An 18,396-nucleotide genomic window follows, 5' to 3' on the forward strand; every position below is an offset into this window, starting at 1 on the left:
AAATCGCGGAAAAAATCTCGAATAAATTACGCATTCGAATATCTATATGTTTCGAATAGCTTTTGCGCATTTCGTGTTGAATAGAGTCAAATTAGAATAACTTGCGAGATCTGAAAGAAGAAAGTGAAAAAGTTAGAAAGGAGCAATAAGGTTGATTTTGTGATGTCCGCTTCACTGAATATCTTCTTCATCTCTTGCCTCAAACTTCATATGGCCATAAACCGAGATTCCTCCCCCCCAGTCAAAAAAAAAAAGAATCAATCAAAAAAAAAGGACGCGAAAATATCTGCCGAAGAAGAAAATATCGAAAAAAAAAAAAAGGAGTGAAGGTGGGGAAGGCGCGGCCGGTCTCGCCCGATAATATCCTCCAGACCCGAGGGCATTTTCGGTACTACGCCCCTCAAATATCTGCCCGAAGAAGTCGTCGTCGTCGTCCCTCCGCCGACACCACGGATCTCTCGCACCGTCCCAACCCCCCCCCCCCCCCCCCCCCGCCCGTGCCCACAACGCTCCGTCACGTGACGGGGAGGCTCCGCCGCCCGAGCCACACGTGGCGCGTGCGGAGGCCCGCCACGTGGTCGCCATCTCCTCCTCCTCCTCCCAATTGAAGAGGAAGGAACTGATAATAATAATAATAATAAAAAACATCGCCGTTCGCATTTCGCAAGTGCTCAAGTTCCACTTCAGATTCCAAGTGGGACTCGCACAGACAGAGAGAGGGAGACACCACCGGCGAGAGTTCCGTCTTCTTCGAGCTCGAACGCTCGCTCAACCGCTCGTTCGTTCGTTCGTTCCATCGAGCTCGCCGCGGAGGCGATTGGCTGCTCGCCGGCGGAGTACTGCCGCCGCCGTTCTGCATTCCCGAATCGATCGCAGGTAGTTCCGGCAGCCGCCGCCGCCGACGCCGATTGGTTTGATCCCCGCCGCGCGTCTCGCGTGCCGTTGCCGTCGCCGGAGGTTTGCTCCGCTTCGTTGTCGCGTTCGGTTTTCCGGTTTTTGCTTGGTGGATTGTGATTTCTCCGCTACAGCGTCGAGTCTCGCCGGCGGCCGAACTTGCGGATTTTGTTCGCGGTGTTTGCGAGGATTTCGAGTTTGTTCTGCCGAATGGCGTTGGCTCAGTTCGGCCGCTGTTCGTCGCGTGTCGCGGCGAACATTGGCGAGGATTCGCGTTTCGCGTCCGAAATCGAGTTTAGGGAACCTGAAGTTAGCATAGGATCTTGTCGACTGTTGATTGAGGAAAGAATCGGTTGTCGTTTGTTTCTCCGTTTTTTGGAAAGTTTGATGCAGAGTTTCGATAGGAATGTCCCCTTTCTCGGTGCCTTGTCGCGTAAGTTCTCTTCGCTTTGTTCATTTTTTTACTGTTCCCTGATCCTTGATTTTTGCTTCAGGGCTAAGGATTGCATCGAGGAACATGAGTTTGCTTCGCCATAGTTTGCTTTGCCCCGCTGTTTCGGAGAATCAAAGCAACCTGAACAGTTCGGCCATCCCCGCGAACACTTTCTTTCAAACCGCATCCGCCAATCAATCGGCAACTAAGACCAGGAGACCGAAATTGTCTACAAAGTTTTCGGGAAGCAGCCTTAACCAGAGGAAGACAGAATTGACCATGGGGAAAGGTCGGGGTTATTCATTTGTCACTAGGGCCGTATTGGCCACTGATCCAGCTCCAGAGGTAAGGCTTATTGCACGCGTGACTGTATCTGAGCTTGTATTGTAAGAAAAATATGGGGCTGTAATGCGCATGTGACAAGTTGAGCTTACTCGATTCGAAAAACTCTTATCAATCCGACTAAAGGATTTGACTTTCAGAGACACATGGCTTGAGCCATACCGAAAAAGTCGTTTATTGGCTTTTTTCTGTGGACGTATTAAAGTTGAGCTCCTGAACAATATGATCTTTGTGTCTCTATTATAGTATGTTTGAGGTTTTTGTACTTATGCACATCAAATCTCTAGGAAGGATTCGTATTTGTTTTAAAATTTGGCTTGGTAATTAAAAAGTGTTCATCAACAGAGATAATCTGGAATGATGCTGTTGTCTGGTGAAGTTGAAAAAAGAAAGAGGCGTAAGGTTTTTATGCATTCTCTAGGAAAGCATATCATATTGAGGGTGAGAGTTAAAGGACATTGTGGACCATCTCAATGGCTCTGTGTGCTGATTCGGCGATTTTTTACGGTTGAATCTCACAGGGAGGAAAGAAGGACAGACAAGCGCTACTATTTGATTCTTAATTTTTTTACACCAAAGTAATTTGGAGAAACCTTAATTTTTATGTTCATTATTACCAAAAGGAAAGATGGATTCGAGCGTGAATATGAAGGGCTTTATGATCGTACCCGCCACACTATAATTTTACTTCCGACAGATTTTCTTGAGATTTGATTCCTCTTTACCATTTCATCAAGATTTAAGGATGTTCGTTTCTTTAAATAAGTGCTAAGCAGCATAATTTGCAAGCTAGTGTCTTCTATCAGTCTGTTACCAAATTTAATATCCTTAATTAATCATTATGCATTTGGCAATCTATTTCTGGCTACATATATATATGTGTGTGTGTGTGTCTCTTTTTGCCTATTTCTAGTTTCAAATTCACCGTATCTTACATACATTTTTTTCAGTTGATTACAAATAGTGTTTTCTCATCGCTTCTCTTGAGATTGGTAATTGTTTATATTGGTCGACATTAATTGGCACTTGCAAACAAGCAGTAGTATACTGATGCTCGACATCCGTTTTTCTACTGCTTGCATTTTGTTTACTGGAACTTATTCCACCTTCGATTTGGTAGAGAAATCTCTATGGATGCGGGAAATTACTGCTTCAGATCAAATAATAAGATACATGTTGTACTCGTTTTGCTCACACATTGGCTGATTAACCAACACTTGGATGGGTTGGCAACTGTGTCGGTGTGACGGATGGATATTTGCATTCCAAAATGACTAGAGAGTTCTTGAATCGGGTTCTCACATGATAATATACTAACAAAAGCTCCGACTTTAGCAGCTTGCTGGGAAATTCAACCTGGATGGAGATATTGAGTTGAAGGTATCACTAATTTGTTTCTTTCTGCCTATATGTTGGTCCATAAGTTTTAGATGTATATGTCCAAATAGGTCGATTGTCAGCTTTTGTAGAGTTTAAATTAATGAGGAAATACTCACACTATGGCAAATTAATCTCAGGTCGAAGTTAGTGCCCCTGTTCCTGGTTCTATGACTCAAGTAGAGATCCGGGTCACTTGTAGTAGTGATACGCTGATACTACACTGGGGTGCAATACGTGATAAAAAGGAGTGAGTTAATGTTTTTGAGTTTTTCGCTTTCATCCGCCAGCTATAAAACTACATATTGTACCCATCATAGTTCTGAAATATTCTCTGCTCTATTTCCCTATTGAAGAAAGTGGATACTTCCATCACGATATCCAGATGGGACCAAAGTATACAAGAACAGGGCCCTCAGAACTCCTTTTGTCAAAGTAGGTTCTTCTACCCAGAATGCACCTTCTCATGTATATAAATTTTTCATTTATCCTAACTGCACAAATAAGCTTCTCAATTGTGATTTTTAATTTTTACCTTTAGTTGGGTGTGAATTCATTCCTCAAAATAGAGATTGATGATCCCACAATCAAAGCTGTGGAGTTTCTTATTCTTGATGAAGCCCCAAATAAATGGTGAGGCCTCTTGGCCCTTTCTTTTTGTTTATTTTTCCTTTTCTTTTTTTGTATAGAACATGATTTTCAGATTTCTCCCTTTGAAGTGAATGTACGTCTTTCCTTCCATTAATTGTTATTCATCAGGTACAAAAATAATGGTGATAACTTTCACATAAAGTTGCCTCTGACAGAGGAGATACCAAATGTGTCCATTCCGGAGGACCTCGTACAAATCCAAGCATATCTGAGGTGGGAGAGAAAGGGGAAACAAATGTACACTCCTGAGCAAGATAAGGTTCTCTTCATTTTGATGATTCAATTGTTTACGTGTTCTGCTTGTTTCTTTTCCTTCTTGGTTGCAATTTCATGAATTTGTATTTCCTTTTCTTAATCTCTCTTCTGGAGCTCTGAGAAACTATTAGAGTTTTTTAACATTATGGACGACACTAATGCCATGATTCTCTCATAGGAGGAATACGAAGCTGCACGCTTTGAGCTATTGGAGGAAATAGCACGGGGTACTTCCATTGAGGACCTCCGAGCAAAAATTACAAAGAAAAGTGAAGGAAACAAAACCGAGAAGCAATCTCCTCCAGAACAGAAAAGTAAGATACCTGATGAACTGGTGCAGGTACAAGCTTACATACGGTGGGAGAAAGCGGGAAAACCTAGTTATTCAGCAGACCAACAATTGGTAGGGTTGAAATTCTTATTTTATATGCATTTCCTGTTCTGTGCATGCACATCTAATTGAAATTTCCAGTCATAATTTATATCTTCATAGCCGAGTTTATCCTTGGTAATTTGTCTTTCTTTCCTCTCAACCACAGAGGGAATTCGAGGAAGCAAGAAAAGAGCTGCAAGCTGAACTCGAGAAGGGCCATACAGTTGAAGACATAAGGAAGAAGATATGCAAAGGGGAGATAGAATCTAAGGTCTCAAAGCAACTAGAAAAGAAAAAGTATTTCCATGTTGAAAAAATTCAGCGCAAAACGAGGGATGTCATGCAACTAATTAATAAAAGTAGAGCTAAACCTGAAGAAGGAAATATCCCGATTGAACATGAGCCAAAAACCTTGACCGCAGTTGAACTTTTTGCAAAAGCAATAGAGGAACGCGATCTTGGTCGTCCTCTTGGCAAAAAGTCATACAAGATTGGTGACAAGGAACTTCTGGTGTGTAGTTGCACAGTAATGGTTTTATTTCTATTTCAGACCACCCACATAGTTTCTTGAAATATGCTAAGTAACTGTCTTGTGTAGGTGCTGGTATCAAAGCTTGCTGAAAAGATGAAAGTTCATTTTGCCACAGATCTTAATGAGCCTGTTACTCTTCATTGGGCTTTATCTAAAACTAATGCCGGAGAGTGGTTGGTGAGTCTCCTAAAAGGAATTTTTGTGGTTGTCAAGTGGGTCATAGGCTAGCCGGATGTTTAAAAAAATCTTATATTGACCTTTGCACATCTTTTCTAGCTTTTCTTATGTTAGATTGGTTTCACTGTTTGGACATTTTTCAGGCACCCCCTCCAAGCATCCTTCCTCCAGGATCGGTTTCTCAACATGGAGCGACTAAAACACCATTTTCGAACATCTCTCTTGAAAACGCTCCTTCCCAGGCATGTGATGCAGTTATTTTGGATCTTCATATGTGCCTTAGATTTCTTCATGTTTTTCATCATTCTTAGTACTCCAGTAATAAATCTCTTTTATAACTCTTCAGGTCCAATGTGTGGAAATTGAGCTTGAAGATGAAAGCTACATAGGAATGCCGTTTGTTCTTCATGCTGGAGGGAATTGGATAAAAGATAAAGGCTCTGACTTCTACATTCAATTTGTTGCTGAATCTAAGCAAGTCCAGAAAGCTATTTCTGTATGATCTTTTAGCAAAAATATTTTCTAAAATTGTGTGTCGTCTTCCTCAATTATTGGCCTTCTTTATTCGGTCTTAATGATTGATGACATTATCTTTTTTGTTTTAAGGATATTGGTGATGGAAAGGGTACCGCGAAGGGCTTGTTGGACAAAATAGCAACAATGGAAAGTGAAGCACAGAAATCTTTTATGCATCGGTCAGTGATATCTGATGCTCTCATTTATTCAACCAAGACAAAATGTCCCTTCATTCAGCGATAATTACGCCATTATCTAATAAACCGGTAACTTTGAACAAGCTCAACTTGTATGTGTACGATTCTTTTCTTTATTGAACTAGGATACCCAAGGAAAATTTAGTTTTCACTGGGCTCAAAATGAAGGACAAGAAACGATTTTCCAACATCCTGTGAATTTGCTGTCTTCCTCATTTCGGAGAACTGGTTCTCTCATCATGTTCTTCTTGGGAAATTCTTTGGTGTTTTTCTAGTACCAGTAGCATAACTTGATGAACATAAAGTGGAAATTACTAAATGCAAAAGCTTTATGCTACTGACTCCTGTCTACTGTCGTCGAACTTTTCAGAGAAAATCAGCAATTCTGCAGCTAAATATAGAAAAATGTAGTTTATATTTTTCTTACCTGCTAGCGTTGAACAAAACAGGAAGCTGGGTATGGGGAAGCTATATTAGGTTCCATTGTTTTTTTTTTTGAGTGGTTGGACATGTCCTTCTGTTCATTCCATGTGGAAGTCTCTTAAATTGAAAGTAAAAAATTAATGGAGATAAATGATGACATTTGGAATAGGAAGGTATGCTATTTATTGCATGCTTTTCAGTGCATGCTTCCTGGATGGAAGAAATATCTATATTGTTCTTTCCATGAGTGTAATTTATTATGTGTTTGTCAATAATTTGCCATTAGTTTATGTAGTTTGAGTACTTTGAATGGTTTGACTTTTTCTTTTGTAACTTTTGACTAAATGAATCATCTTCTTTTCCAGATTCAATATTGCAGCTGATCTGATAGATCAAGCCCAAAATGCTGGTGAATTAGGTCTTGCAGGAATTTTGGTGTGGATGAGGTTTATGGCTACAAGACAGCTGATCTGGAACAAGAACTACAATGTGAAACCACGGTATAGCTAATATAAGAAAACAAGCTTTGAAGTCAGATAAATGGATTTTTGTGCACGTTACATGACTTCCGAATGTCAAATACCATCATATTCCCATGAATCACAAACTGGCTATTTAAGCTGCTTCTGTGTCTGTTCGGTACCGTGTCATGGATTGAATTTGTCACCTTAATTGTCCAGTGGTAATCGGTCCATAGTTTGTAACTGAGGTCATCTTCTCATTATGGTGCAGAGAAATCAGTAGAGCTCAGGATAGGCTAACAGATGAGCTCCAGAATACTTATATGACCCGTCCACAATATCGGGAACTTCTACGCATGATTATGTCTACTGTTGGTCGTGGAGGTGAAGGGGACGTGGGACAGCGAATTAGAGATGAAATTCTGGTTATACAGGTATAAATTATTTATCTTCTTTGTGCGAATTTGGATTTTTCTGTCCGTGTGAAATTATCATAGAGGCTTTATGGACATGCAAGGGCAAGATTCTTCTATAGTTTTTTTCCTCATTTTTCTCATTTTAATAAAAAAAAATGCTGGAGTTTTCTGACTTGTTTGGACAATGGCAGAGGAACAATAACTGCAAGGGAGGAATGATGGAAGAATGGCATCAGAAGTTGCATAATAACACTAGTCCGGATGATGTTGTTATTTGTCAGGTACAAGGCATGCCTCTTTTAAATGGACTTCCCTGCTTATATATTTAGATTCTAGAAGATCTTATATATTCTGTTCTACAGGCACTGATTGACTATATCGAGAGTGACTTTGATATTGGTGTCTACTGGAAAACATTGACTGAGAATGGAATCACTAAAGAACGCCTTCTCAGTTATGATCGTGGAATTCATTCTGAACCAAATTTTGGAAGAGATCATAAGGGTGGTCTACTGCGAGATCTGGGACACTACATGAGAACCTTGAAGGTTGGAGTCATTATCATTCTTTGCTTAGGCTTTGTCATGTGTGTGGGTTTCTTTGTGGTTGTGTACATCATACACAATCTATTTCTCATTGAATACTTCATTTTTACGCTACCACGTGCTCTTTCATATTATGCAGCAAATGCCTTCAGATCACTTCCATCTAGAAAAAAGGAGGCTTTTCTTTGACTTTTACTGTATAGCATTATAAGACTGCTTAATCAGTTTTTTACTACTTTATTTCTATATGAAAGCGAATTTTCTTGACACGAGAGTAGTTTACACAAAATGTGATGCGCCCTTTATTGCCATTTCCCTACTAATTATTCTCAGCACAATATTCCCTGACTTCCATTTACGTGCTGAGAGGAAAGAACCAGCTTCAGAGTTCACCTGCCCTTGGGGTGGAAAGCGAGATTGAAGACTTTCATTCAATTGAGAAATATTTGAGGAACTTTTATATTTGAGCAGCATTTTCATCATTATTGTACAGATGTGGATTATGTATGCTGCTGTCTTCATGTTGCATTATTGCATGTCTAAGCCCTAAACAGCACAGGTTTGATAATTTTTGCTGATGGTCTATTTCAGGCTGTTCATTCAGGTGCAGATCTTGAGTCTGCCATAGCAAATTGCATGGGCTATAAGTCGGAGGTAATGAGCATGAATTTCTGGATCTTTTGGACAAGGATTTTGTGTCTTAAATATGACTCGTGGTTCATGCTTTCTTCAGGGTCAAGGTTTCATGGTTGGGGTGCATATAAATCCAATCCCTGGCTTACCATCTGGCTTTCCTGTAATACTTTCTTTTCGACATCTTCTGTGCTTAGGATTGGCATACGAGCAAGATAGAAGAATTTCTCAACTTTTTCTTTATGTAACAGGAATTGCTACAGTTTGTTCTTGAACATGTTGAAGATAAGAATGTAGAATCGTTGCTTGAGGTCTGAGATTTTTAAAATTGTTATTTCTCGCTGTCGTTCATAGCCCTTCTTTACTGTTTATCTTTTCTAAATTCATTTCAATGTAGGGTCTTCTTGAGGCTCGACAAGAGCTTCGTCCATTGCTTTTGAAACCCAATGCTCGTTTGAAGGACCTTCTGTTTTTGGACATTGCCCTTGACTCTACTGTAAGGACTGCAGTTGAAAGGGGATACGAGGAGCTAAATAAGGCCAGACCTGAGGTACATCTTAATTTAAAGTGGCTGCATTTATTGCTTGATATCCTTAAATAGTAATTCTTGTGTGATAATCAGTTTTTCCCTCCATCATCGGATGTTTATAGCTTGTACATCATGCAGAAACTTATTTACTTCATCACTATGGTTGTGGAAAATCTTGCACTCTCATCAGATGACAATGAGGATCTTATTTACTGCCTGAAGGTAATTTTCTACTTATGTTTAATTTATGCTGCCTAGAGGCTTCATTAAGTGTAGTTAGTAAAATCTAGGGTTCTTTCAATTAAAGCATGTGTGTGGAAAGCTCTCAATCTAATGCAATGGTTGCCACAAGAGCAGTGAAAGTTGCATTTAATTAACTTCTTTGTCATGACACTTAATATGATGGGTACTGTATCTGGTATGTGGAACAAGAATCTTGTAGCTTCTATGTGAGCTTTCAGCTTTCACGGAAACCAACTTTCCTATCTTTCATGGTGATAAGGCAGGAATAAATTCCTGCTACATCTTTGCAACAGAATGCATCCAAAAATTAAGTTTTGACTAATGAACTAGAAAGAAGTAATATTTGAACACGTTTGAAGAACTTGAGTCTACTTCATTTGTTCGCATTTTACATGTTGGGGGACTCGTTACTTCAACCAGCTTCACGTCTGATATATGGTACTTAATCGTTGAGGAGGTTACACTTGCCCCAGGGCAGTACGGCAGGCTATTGGAGAAAAATATTTTAACTGGAGTTTACAAAAATGTGTGGGATTTAATTTGGTGATGAAAGTTTTTAGTTCATTATGTTTTCTGGATTATTATATAAAGACCTCTACTTGATTAAAAAAGCTAACCAAGTCCCTGCTTTAACTGTTTCATCAAATTCCAACAAAAATCAAGATGATCTCTTAAGCTTTATTTTGTCACTTCTTTTTCCGTTTCAGTTTACATTTAGTAGGGGTGAGCATGGTCCGGGTGGGCGGCTCCCACCTAAGAACCGGGAACCGCCCACTAAGGACCGGTTCCGATAAATTGGAACCGGGAACCGCCCATTGGTTCCATGGCCGGTTCCCGGGTGGGTCCATGGAACCGGTCCCACTAGCCAAGGAAAGAGACGGAAAGATGGAGACGGAGACGGAGATGGAGATGGAGAGTCGGAGACGGTGATGTGAGCATTGACCAAGAAGAGAGAGAGAGAGAGAGAGAGAGTGAGCGTGAGGCGAAAGTGAAAGGTGTTTTTCGGCTCAATGTGAGGCTGTGAGCATCGAGCGATTTAAGTTTAGTTTAGGGATTTAGGATTTTTCTTTTTTTTAAAAAAAATAAAAAATAAATAAATATATTATATTTATTATTATATTACTGGTCCGGTCCGAGCGGGCAGGCGGACGGTTCCACACCTGGAACCAGGAACCGGACCGGTACCCACCAATTCCCAAAAAATGGAACCGGGAATCGGACCAGTTCCCTTAGGAACCACCGGTTCCGGTTCGGTTCGGTTCCGGGCGGTCCGGGCTGTTCCCGATTCTTTTGCACACCCCTAACATTTAGTGCAATTAAATTTTCGCAATTATTGCACAAATTGGTTATAACTAATGATAAAAAATCTTACAAATCACGATCTTGCTTATACTCAAATAAAAAAGAATTACACAAAACCTTGAGCCTTAATTGAGTGAAATTCACTAAAAATCAATAAACTTTTAAAGACCCAATTTTCTGCAAAACGGGCTGGGTGACCCATTTGGAGTTTGAAGAAGATTACTATGTCAGCAACTCTGTCAAGGTTCCCATAAAGGATTTACGCAAAGTTTATACTCAAATAAATTGAGCGACTAATGAAAAACTTGAGGTTTTCTAGGACTCGATTGAACTTTGTTTATAAATTTTAAGAATTTTAGTCCAAACATCCTTAGTAAATGTTTTTGTTACCTATTCTTTGTTGAGGATGGGTATTTCTGTCATTAGCAACTGTAATTGAACCTTTTTCCAACTATCTCATCAGAAATCTTCTTATGATATTTAGCACACCATGCTTCATAAAGCAGTCCAATCAAAAAATATAAGCCACTTGGTGGAGGGAGACTACATTTACTAAAACACTCATATAAACCCCTTTGACAAGATATGTGGGACAACTTTAACACCTCATCTCATGTGTGAACTAGACTAAGAACAACACGTGGGATTTGCATACAATGAGCCACACATACACGAAATAAACCTGGGGAATGAAGGATGCAAAACCTAGCTATGATACGATGTCAAAATGCCCAACCCAAAGGCTTAAGCTATTAGCTGGAGAGAGACCACATGCATATAAAGCTTATATAAATGCTTTAGGCAAGCAATGTGGGATACTTTTAGCGCACGTGCAAGCTGTATAAAGAAAGCCACATGAAATTGACGAACTGGAGCCACACACTCGATGTAAAATGGGGTGGAATTTGGCTTTGACACCATAATAAAATGTCTAATCAAAAGTTTAAGCTAAGGCGAAACTACGTGTATATAAGGCCTATATAAACCCCGTAGACAGGCAATGTATGACAACTTTAATAGTCTTCACGTATGTGCAAAAGAAATGTCTTCTAAGATCAATTTAGTCCTTGTAAGCATCTATTGTTGTATTGGCAAATGTAATGTCTTTAATCACATCTCTCCTTGTCAAGGGATGGAATCATGCAATGAGCATGCTCAAGAATGGAAGTAATAGCTGGGCATTATATGCGAAATCTGTTCTAGACAGAACCCGTATTGCACTTACAAACACGGCAGAGTGGTACCAGCAAGTTTTGCAACCATCGGCGGAGTACCTGGGATCATTGCTTGGAGTCGACCAATGGGCTGTATGTAACATCTATTAACATCTGTTCTGATGTTCTCCATTTCTATAAGTTTGCTCAACCATGTCTATAAATGTTTCGTGCAGATCGATATATTCACTGAAGAAATTATTCGAGCTGGGTCAGCTGCATCATTATCCTCACTTCTTAATCGACTCGATCCAATTCTCCGGAAAACTGCTAATCTTGGAAGGTTCTACTAATCTCCTATCGTTACTCTTTTGTAGCAGGTTTTCAAATGGTCGATAATAGAATGTGGTATATAATTGTTTGCTATAAATAGCTGTCTGATCACAACAAATAGGATTGAGGACTTGAATCTCGATCTCACCAACTACATGGTGCGATGGACATTCTAACTTGATCATCATTATTCAGTTGGCAGGTAATCAGCTCGTTTGAAGTTGTGGGATATGTCTCAGTTGTGAATGAGTTGTTAGCAGTTCAGAATAAATCTTATGACGAACCGACAATTTTGGTGGCAAAAAGTGTAAAAGGAGAGGAGGAAATTCCAGATGGTGCAGTTGCTGTTCTGACACCTGACATGCCAGATGTTCTATCTCATGTTTCCGTGCGTGCAAGAAATAGCAAAGTAATGATTTACATTTACAAATGAAGAATGTCCGTGTATCTGATTTTTGGTTGAACATTCGCTGAACATTTAAGCAATAACAGGTCTGCTTTGCCACATGCTTTGATCCGGAGATTCTTGCTGATCTTGAAGTGAATGAAGGGAAGCTATTATGCCTGAAACCGACATCTGCAGGCATCCTGTACAAGTAATTTCATCTGTCTCGCTCATTAGGCATTTTTTTTTTTTTGTATTTTCTAGATCTGTATGGTGCAATGCATATGCATAAGTTCCATGGAATCTAGTTCAGCACAAAATCTTTTACCTCTGTTTCTTTCTTAACAGCTAACAAAAGTTTTCATTATTTCAGTGAGCTAAAGGAGAGTGAGATACTGGATGCAAGTGCAACCAAATCCAAGGAGGACGGTTCTTTTCCATCTTTGACTTTGGTCAAGAAAAAGTTTGGTGGTCGATATGCCATAACATCCGATGAGTTCACGGGAGAAATGGTGAGGCTTGCAAAATCAGCTTCAAATTAGCATTAAAATTGTGCCTATGAAATTTGTCTTTACTTCTATGTGGCTGAAAACTTTAGGTTGGAGCCAAGTCGCGTAATATATCCCATATGAAAGGGAAAGTACCATCCTGGATTGGAGTTCCTACCTCAGTTGCCATACCATTTGGAGTGTTTGAAAGGGTTCTCTCAGAAAGTGCTAATCAGGTATTTTCATTTCTGAAGCTGAGAAGCTGCAAGAACAATTTATTTTTTTTCTCTTGATTTGTTTGTATCTTCGTTCTATCTTTTGTCTGGCTTCATAGTCTTGAGTGCTTCACACTCTTAGTGGTCCCAATCAAGCTCCCTGGATATATTTTAGGTGAAGGGTATATGAGCAGCAATTTCATACCGAATTTATTTCATAGAGATTAGAGATGGTTAAAGGTATAATTAGATCAGAAAAGAAAATAGCGTCATCTAATCTCAAAACTGGAAAATGCTCTATTTTTATTTGGTGGGTCAATTGTTCTCTGCAAGCTATTATTTGAAATAAAATTTTATTTTTCGTTAGCCTTTATTTGTGGAAACAATATGCTCAATCTGCTAATCAACTTTTCAAATGATTTGAAAACCTTCAAATTTAGTAGTTCTACTTCTTTACTAACAAGTTGCAACAAAATGCTAGGTCATTTGTGGTCTTGTCAACAAATAGTAAAGCCTCATAAAGAAATAGTAATTCCATTAAATAGGTCAAGGGGATCAATACAGGTCCAATCCAATCTGATAGACACAATCTAAGTTAGGATTATACGGGTTGAACCTGAACAGAATCCATTTACCAATTGTGTCAAAAGACGATAAACCTGAATGTGCTAATTTTTGTTGTGTATGAGTTGCATTCTTTTGCACATGTGAAACACGCATTTAGTTTGTCTTCATTCGGGATCATGTGTTTTCTTATATCTTTGCTATTTTGGATATAAAGGAAAAAATAATTTGCTATGACTATCAACTGCTTCACTTTTTAATAATGGCTGTTTAAGTGATGCCTATGTTTACTTTGTTGGGCAGCCTTAACAGTGATCTGTACTATACGGCCAAAACAAATGAAGATCTGAACAGAAAGTGGGCTAAAAATGTGATTGTGAATGAAATGGCATACCGAATTTGTTGTCTTTACTGCTGCTATTATCTATTTTACGGAAGAATGGAAAAATTTAATAGAGTTACATCCAACCAAATATTGGTAAATCTGTATATCCAACTACACTTAGTTATCGTCACTGTACTTTTGTGGTCATTTCTGTTCTTAGAAGTATTAGTGCTTTTGACAGGTTGCAACACTCTTTTTACATGACATACAGTTGGTTGACCATGCATAATTCTTAAGATATAAAATATTATGTTGTTCTCTAATATAAAGGTTTTAAGGCTTTTCGACCGAAACATTGGGCATCAACTTTTACTTATTATTAGAGTTGGTGGACTTGAGTTCTTGAACCCATGAATGAGTTTTCCTTTGTTAAACGTTGTATTCTTCAACCATTCTTTCACCACATTTGTCAATTCACACTTCAGGATTTTGTCCTCATACCAGCCTTTGTGAGATGGGGTGCGTTAAAAAATATGGGCCCTATTGTTCAGTTAGAATTAAATGTTTAGAATGGACACATTGCGCCAACTTTTAATAGTTAAGCCTTTTATCCTCAATTTATAAACTTGCAGGAATCAATCCTATAAGTGATTGTTCAAACTCTGCAGATAAAGTGACTTGTTCAATAATAAAGGTGTTCAATTAAACTGACAGATATTCCCAATTTCATCTTTATCGTACAGGTGGTTGCGAAAAAGCTGCAAAACCTGAAAAGGAAGTTGGAAGAGGGAGATTTCAGTGTTCTTCGAAAGATACGAGAAACAGTTCTAGAGCTGCGAGCACCGGAGCAATTGGTTGGTTCTTTTTCTACTGCGACCTATTTTTTGGCAGTGAAGTTATGGTATTGTTTGTAATGCCAAATTGTAGATTATTGTCAGGATGAACAGCAAGTAATTGTAGCTGCTACATTGACTATTACATCCATCAAAACGTCACAGTAGGAAAATGTAATGCCCTTAAGTAAAGACTTTCTGTGAGCATATATGCGATTTCTACAGTGGATCACCCTTGGAGGGTAAGAAGGGTAAGAAAGAAAGTGGGAATGGGGAATTACGCACATACACACACCTACACAACTCTGCACCCACACTTACTCTTATGGAGTCCAGGTTGATGATCAAGGCAGGTACATCAGAAGAAGCATTTGACTTGGTTTGATGGCAGAAAAATATCTTCTGTTCATGAGGGTTCCATGTTTCTATTCCCTTCCCGATGTTCTTGTTAATTAGTAGCCAGAGATGAATCAGTCACCCTGATGCTCTCAGCAAGCTTTTACCTATTACCTCATGCTGATACCAAATTAAAGAGTTGATGCTGGTGCATAACCCATAATTCAACATCTGTGCACTGCACTAATCCCACACAATTTTTCACTTGCAGGTTCAGGAACTGAAATCAACAATGAAAAGTTCAGGAATGCCATGGCCCGGTGATGAAGGTAAGCTGCGATGGGAACAAGCATGGACGGCTATAAAGAAGGTCAGACTTTACCAATGCAGCAGCAATAATATTCAAGACTGATCTATATTTCAACATTGTTTAAAGCTGGACCGGCCGGTTCGACTGATTCTTCCAGTCTGATTGAACCTGGAATCAGCACCCTATACTTTTTGGACCTGGAACCACTAAAACACCCAGGGCTGACCAGGTTCAACTGGTCGAACAGGTGAACAGGATCTGGTGACTTTGTAAAAGACAAAAGCCCTTTGGTGGTGGAAGGATTCAATCCCATCCTATTTCCGTCTTACGCATAGCAATTAGAGCCAAGCCTCACTTTTGGTCCTTTAGTAGCAAACAAATTTTATTAGCATCTGACCCTTTCTGAAACGAAATGCTCATCCTTACTGATGGAGATTTGAAATTATTACACTATATCTAAAAAGGTGTGTTTTACCATCTGGGTTGTGAATGGTCGTTTGTCAAATGAGTGTAATTTTCTCTGTATCAGAATTTTACTCTGAAACGCCTCTTTAACTTAAAACGGATTGTTCAGCCACTTAATCCTGTTAGACCTGTTGAACCATTGCCGACATTGTCAGTTCTTGCACCATTATGGGTTTAAAAGCATTGCATTTTATATTGAGTTTTGTCAGCTGAATATAAATCTTCTTTTCCACATGTTAAACTTCATCTATTTTGGTACATTAGGTCCTTCCTAAACTCCCCTGCCCCCACCCTAAAGAAGAAAATGAATACAAGAATGTTTACATTTCTGTTTCTTCTTTCATCCTCCCCATGTAAAAGCTTACTTCTTTGAAAGTGTTTTTGGGGGAAAAAAAGGTTTTCACTTGGTTTTTTAGTACTATGTTACATGACACGTCAGATGTTGTAATTCATAAACTAAAATGATGGAAACTCTCAAAAGTTCTTTCTAAGTTTTAGATCTCTCAACTAACTTACAGTTCACTGTGATGTCATACTTTTTAGGCAATGTTCTTGTATATTGTCTCACGATTTGAGGGGAAGTTGACTATAATTTGACTTTTTTGGAACTTTTTCAGACAATTTCTGAATAAGAAATCCAGATCATTGTGACGAAAGAATTTCTGGGAATTCTGTACAAAAAACTTGTAGAATTATTCTAAATGAATCACATCACTTGTACTCATATGGCATTTGTCATCATAGTGCAACTGTAGCTAGAGGTACAGATAGAGAATAGTCGGTTACCCTTTATTTGTCTAGGTGACCATTTCCAAATCCTGTTGCTTGTATGTCTAGGTTAATTATTCCAGGTTATGATAATTATTCCAAATCCTCATCTTCCACAAATTTTCAGGTCTGGGCTTCGAAGTGGAATGAAAGAGCTTACTTCAGCACTAGAAAAGTAAAATTAGATCATGATTACCTTAGCATGGCTGTTTTGGTACAAGAGATAATAAATGCTGATTACGCATTTGTTATCCACACAACTAATCCGTCCTCAGGAGACTCAGAAGAGATATATGCGGAGGTACTTTAGCATTCAGTATAGTATATGTTATCTCATAATTGTTGAAGTTGAAAGAATTTTTTTCTGGTCTTGCCCGTAAAGCTTGTCAAGGGACTCGGTGAAACTCTAGTTGGAGCTTATCCAGGTCGTGCCTTGAGCTTTGTCTGCAAGAAAAATGATTTGACATCTCCTCAGGTAACAACTTTCTTTCCAACTAAGGCCATTATATAGGATATGCCTGATGAGATAATGCAATTTTCTAAGAAGGTTTTCGTGTCTGAATTTCTATTTTCAGGTACTGGGTTACCCAAGCAAACCAATTGGACTTTTCATCAGAAAATCCATAATCTTCCGATCTGACTCAAACGGCGAGGATCTAGAAGGTTACGCTGGTGCAGGCCTTTATGATAGGTAAAAGCATTCTACACGACTCTTCTATACCAACTCAGCATTTCTCCTTTCTTTTCGCCATACAGAAGGGCATTAAATCTCTGAGTGCCAAATGATTCTCATCCTCAGTTAGCCTCATGAATTATATTGTGTACAAATTAAGCATCCTTCACTAGTAGGCTAGTAGCTTCATTAATCATGTTAATTTTTTCCCTCCCACCAGACAGGTCTATCGTCGTTGTCAGTTGCACTAGCCAATTAGTTCTTGATTGTGCAAAAAGTATTCCGCGCTTGATCAAGTTTTGCCATTCAGACATCTAAAGAGCTCCCATAAAGAAATCCTAACTTAGGAAGCACTTTAAAATATAGTTCTTGATTGCGCAAAAAGTAATCCGCAAAAAGTGTTGGTATGCTGGTCAGCTGTGAATTTTCCACAGCAAAATCAGAACATGGCCTGGCAAAAGCTCGTGAATAGATACTGGGATATGGAGTTTAGTCATGTTTATTTGCTCAAGCGTGGTTCATCCTTCGTTTTAATTCTGCACAAACGAGAAATTCTGTAATCTCTGTGTGTGTGTGTGTATCCAAACCTCAAAATCCGAGACAAATTATCTTCCATTTTGTTTCATATGATTCTCATACATCAAGTTGCCTGTTGCAGCGTTCCCATGGATGAAGAAGAACAGGTCGTGCTCGACTACACATCCGACCCGCTGCTCGTCGATGGCAACTTTCAGCACTCGGTGCTCTCCAGCATTGCCCGTGCCGGAAGTGCAATCGAGGAGTTATATGGCACTCCCCAAGACATCGAAGGCGTCGTAAAGGATGGGAAAATCTATGTTGTCCAGACAAGGCCTCAGATGTGATCTCACTGGTTTTATCTTCCTGTGAATTATTCTTTCCCGTGTCTGGCTTATTATATAAAAGAGACGGACATAGCAAACCAGAGAGAGATATAGAGAAAATTCAATACGGAACAAATTGGATATATAACGGGAAGGGATAGAAAGTATCATCATACGGTCCGCAAAAAGTATATGCCGTCCATATGATTTCATTAGGACGGTCGATTATAGCCACGTATAGTTCGGTCCTCCAATTGTTCAATTATGTAATACTTTGATCGAGGGATCAGGAAATAAGCTTGGCAACCTGGTTGCCGGCATCCTTCATTTACTCGTATTTAGGTAAGTTTTTGTTTTATCGTATAATTTCGTAGAACGCATATGTCGATTCAGGGGATGAACAAGA

General features: G+C 39.2%; 1 protein-coding gene across 1 annotated transcript; it reads left to right on the forward strand.

Moving 5' to 3' along the window:
• The first annotated feature begins 735 nt into the window (after window positions 1-735).
• LOC115689938 (alpha-glucan water dikinase, chloroplastic) lies at window positions 736-18,321 on the forward strand. Its single transcript, XM_056314703.1, has 34 exons — window positions 736-957; window positions 1,389-1,672; window positions 3,008-3,049; window positions 3,187-3,296; window positions 3,403-3,481; window positions 3,588-3,679; window positions 3,806-3,956; window positions 4,131-4,355; window positions 4,492-4,836; window positions 4,924-5,034; window positions 5,178-5,276; window positions 5,381-5,530; window positions 5,641-5,729; window positions 6,536-6,670; window positions 6,903-7,065; window positions 7,239-7,328; window positions 7,410-7,595; window positions 8,184-8,246; window positions 8,326-8,388; window positions 8,477-8,536; window positions 8,623-8,775; window positions 8,893-8,976; window positions 11,430-11,606; window positions 11,690-11,796; window positions 11,982-12,195; window positions 12,279-12,382; window positions 12,545-12,683; window positions 12,770-12,895; window positions 14,507-14,617; window positions 15,204-15,302; window positions 16,603-16,776; window positions 16,858-16,950; window positions 17,051-17,166; window positions 17,807-18,321. The coding sequence occupies exons 2-34, from the start codon at window positions 1,412-1,414 to the stop codon at window positions 18,009-18,011; spliced, it is 4,416 nt and encodes a 1,471-aa protein (XP_056170678.1). The 5' UTR covers window positions 736-957; window positions 1,389-1,411; the 3' UTR covers window positions 18,012-18,321.
• Window positions 18,322-18,396: the final 75 nt, after the last annotated feature.

The sequence above is a fragment of the Syzygium oleosum genome, unplaced genomic scaffold, assembly GCF_021117445.2.
Source record: "Syzygium oleosum isolate NSW1041296 unplaced genomic scaffold, Sole_v2.1 Sole_v2.01, whole genome shotgun sequence".
NCBI lineage: Eukaryota > Viridiplantae > Streptophyta > Magnoliopsida > Myrtales > Myrtaceae > Syzygium > Syzygium oleosum.